At 48.5% G+C, this 1,237-nt stretch overlaps 1 protein-coding gene across 1 annotated transcript; it reads left to right on the forward strand.

Annotated features, from left to right (window-relative positions):
- The first annotated feature begins 727 nt into the window (after nucleotides 1–727).
- Nucleotides 728–976, forward strand: LOC112407589 (small proline-rich protein 4). The gene is given in 1 exon segment (XM_024756941.1): nucleotides 728–976. A coding segment is annotated over 1 exon segment (249 nt).
- The last annotated feature ends 261 nt before the right edge of the window (nucleotides 977–1,237 follow it).

The following is a 1,237-nucleotide window of genomic DNA, read 5'->3' on the forward strand; positions in this document are numbered from 1 at the left end:
CACCTATGCCTTTTTGGCCAATGCTCTTTCCTCTTGGTGAAACATCCTCCTATAATCCCTTACCTCCAGTGATCTCTTTGGTCTTCAATTCCCCCATTTTCCATGGAGGGCTAGAACAACTATCCCTCAAATACATTAAAGGACTTGCCTTTGCATCCGAAAGTAAGTGAGGGTTAGAGCCAGGATTAGAATTCAGGCCTCTGAGTTTCCAGAACAGGTTTACTCCAGCCCCATCGCTTACACACTATGATTCTTCCCTCTAAGACAGAATCTGCTCCTGCCCTCTTCCTCATGCCTTTCCATCCTTACCCACAATCATTGTCTGAACTTCCCAAGGTAGACAGTTGGCATTGCCAACCCATCGACGAAGATCTCATGTCTTGATCTAATAAAATATCTGGGCCACCTTTTAATCCTCAGCTTAGCACCCCAACTTATTTCCTGTTAAATCTAAGAAATAAATTATGTATTCAATTGGGTCAGGAGTCTACAGGAAGGTGAAGGAAGATAGGAAATCAGGACAGCAAAAACAAAGGAAGAAAGAGAGGAAGATTGCAATGGGTGTGTGTGAGTCAATCCATTAGTCAACTTGAAAGCTATTAATCACTTACCACACCCTCGGCTGGTGGAGAAAACACTCTTTAGTCAGAAGGGAAAAAAGATGCAGGGATCTGGTCTCATTGTGGCCTTGCCTGGGTTTCTTCCAGGCTCACCTGTTCCTGAAGCAATGTCTTCCAGGCAGCAGTAGCAGCAGCAGCAGCAACAGCAGCAGTGCCCACCTCAGATGGCCCAGCAGCAGCAGGTGAAGCAGCTCTGTCAGCCACCTCCTGTCAAATGTCAGGAGACATGTGTACCCAAAACCAGGGATCCGTATGCTCCTCAGGCCAAGAAACAATGCCCACCCAAGGGCACACCCATACCAGCCCAGCAGAAGTGTTCCTCAGCCCAGCAAGCTGCCAAGAGTAAACAGAAGTAAGGATGGACCAAGATACACCTGCCTGCCATCCAGGCTACCAGATGCAGCTTTATTTTCCTCCTGCTTCTCCTCCCTCCACCCCCAGCTCCAGGATTTGCTCTCCTCTCCCACATCCTCTTACCCAGGGTCCAATGAAGCATTGTCAGGATTTCTTCCCACTGAGCCACTTATCCCACACACCCTCTTGCTCCCAGTCTTCTTCTCTACCCCACTCTTTTGCTATCCTAGGTGAACATGAGTGAGACCTCAGCCTCTCCAGCC

This window comes from Neophocaena asiaeorientalis, unplaced genomic scaffold (assembly GCF_003031525.2).
Source record: "Neophocaena asiaeorientalis asiaeorientalis breed wild unplaced genomic scaffold, Neophocaena_asiaeorientalis_V1.1 scaffold940, whole genome shotgun sequence".
In the NCBI taxonomy this organism is placed as follows: domain Eukaryota; kingdom Metazoa; phylum Chordata; class Mammalia; order Artiodactyla; family Phocoenidae; genus Neophocaena; species Neophocaena asiaeorientalis.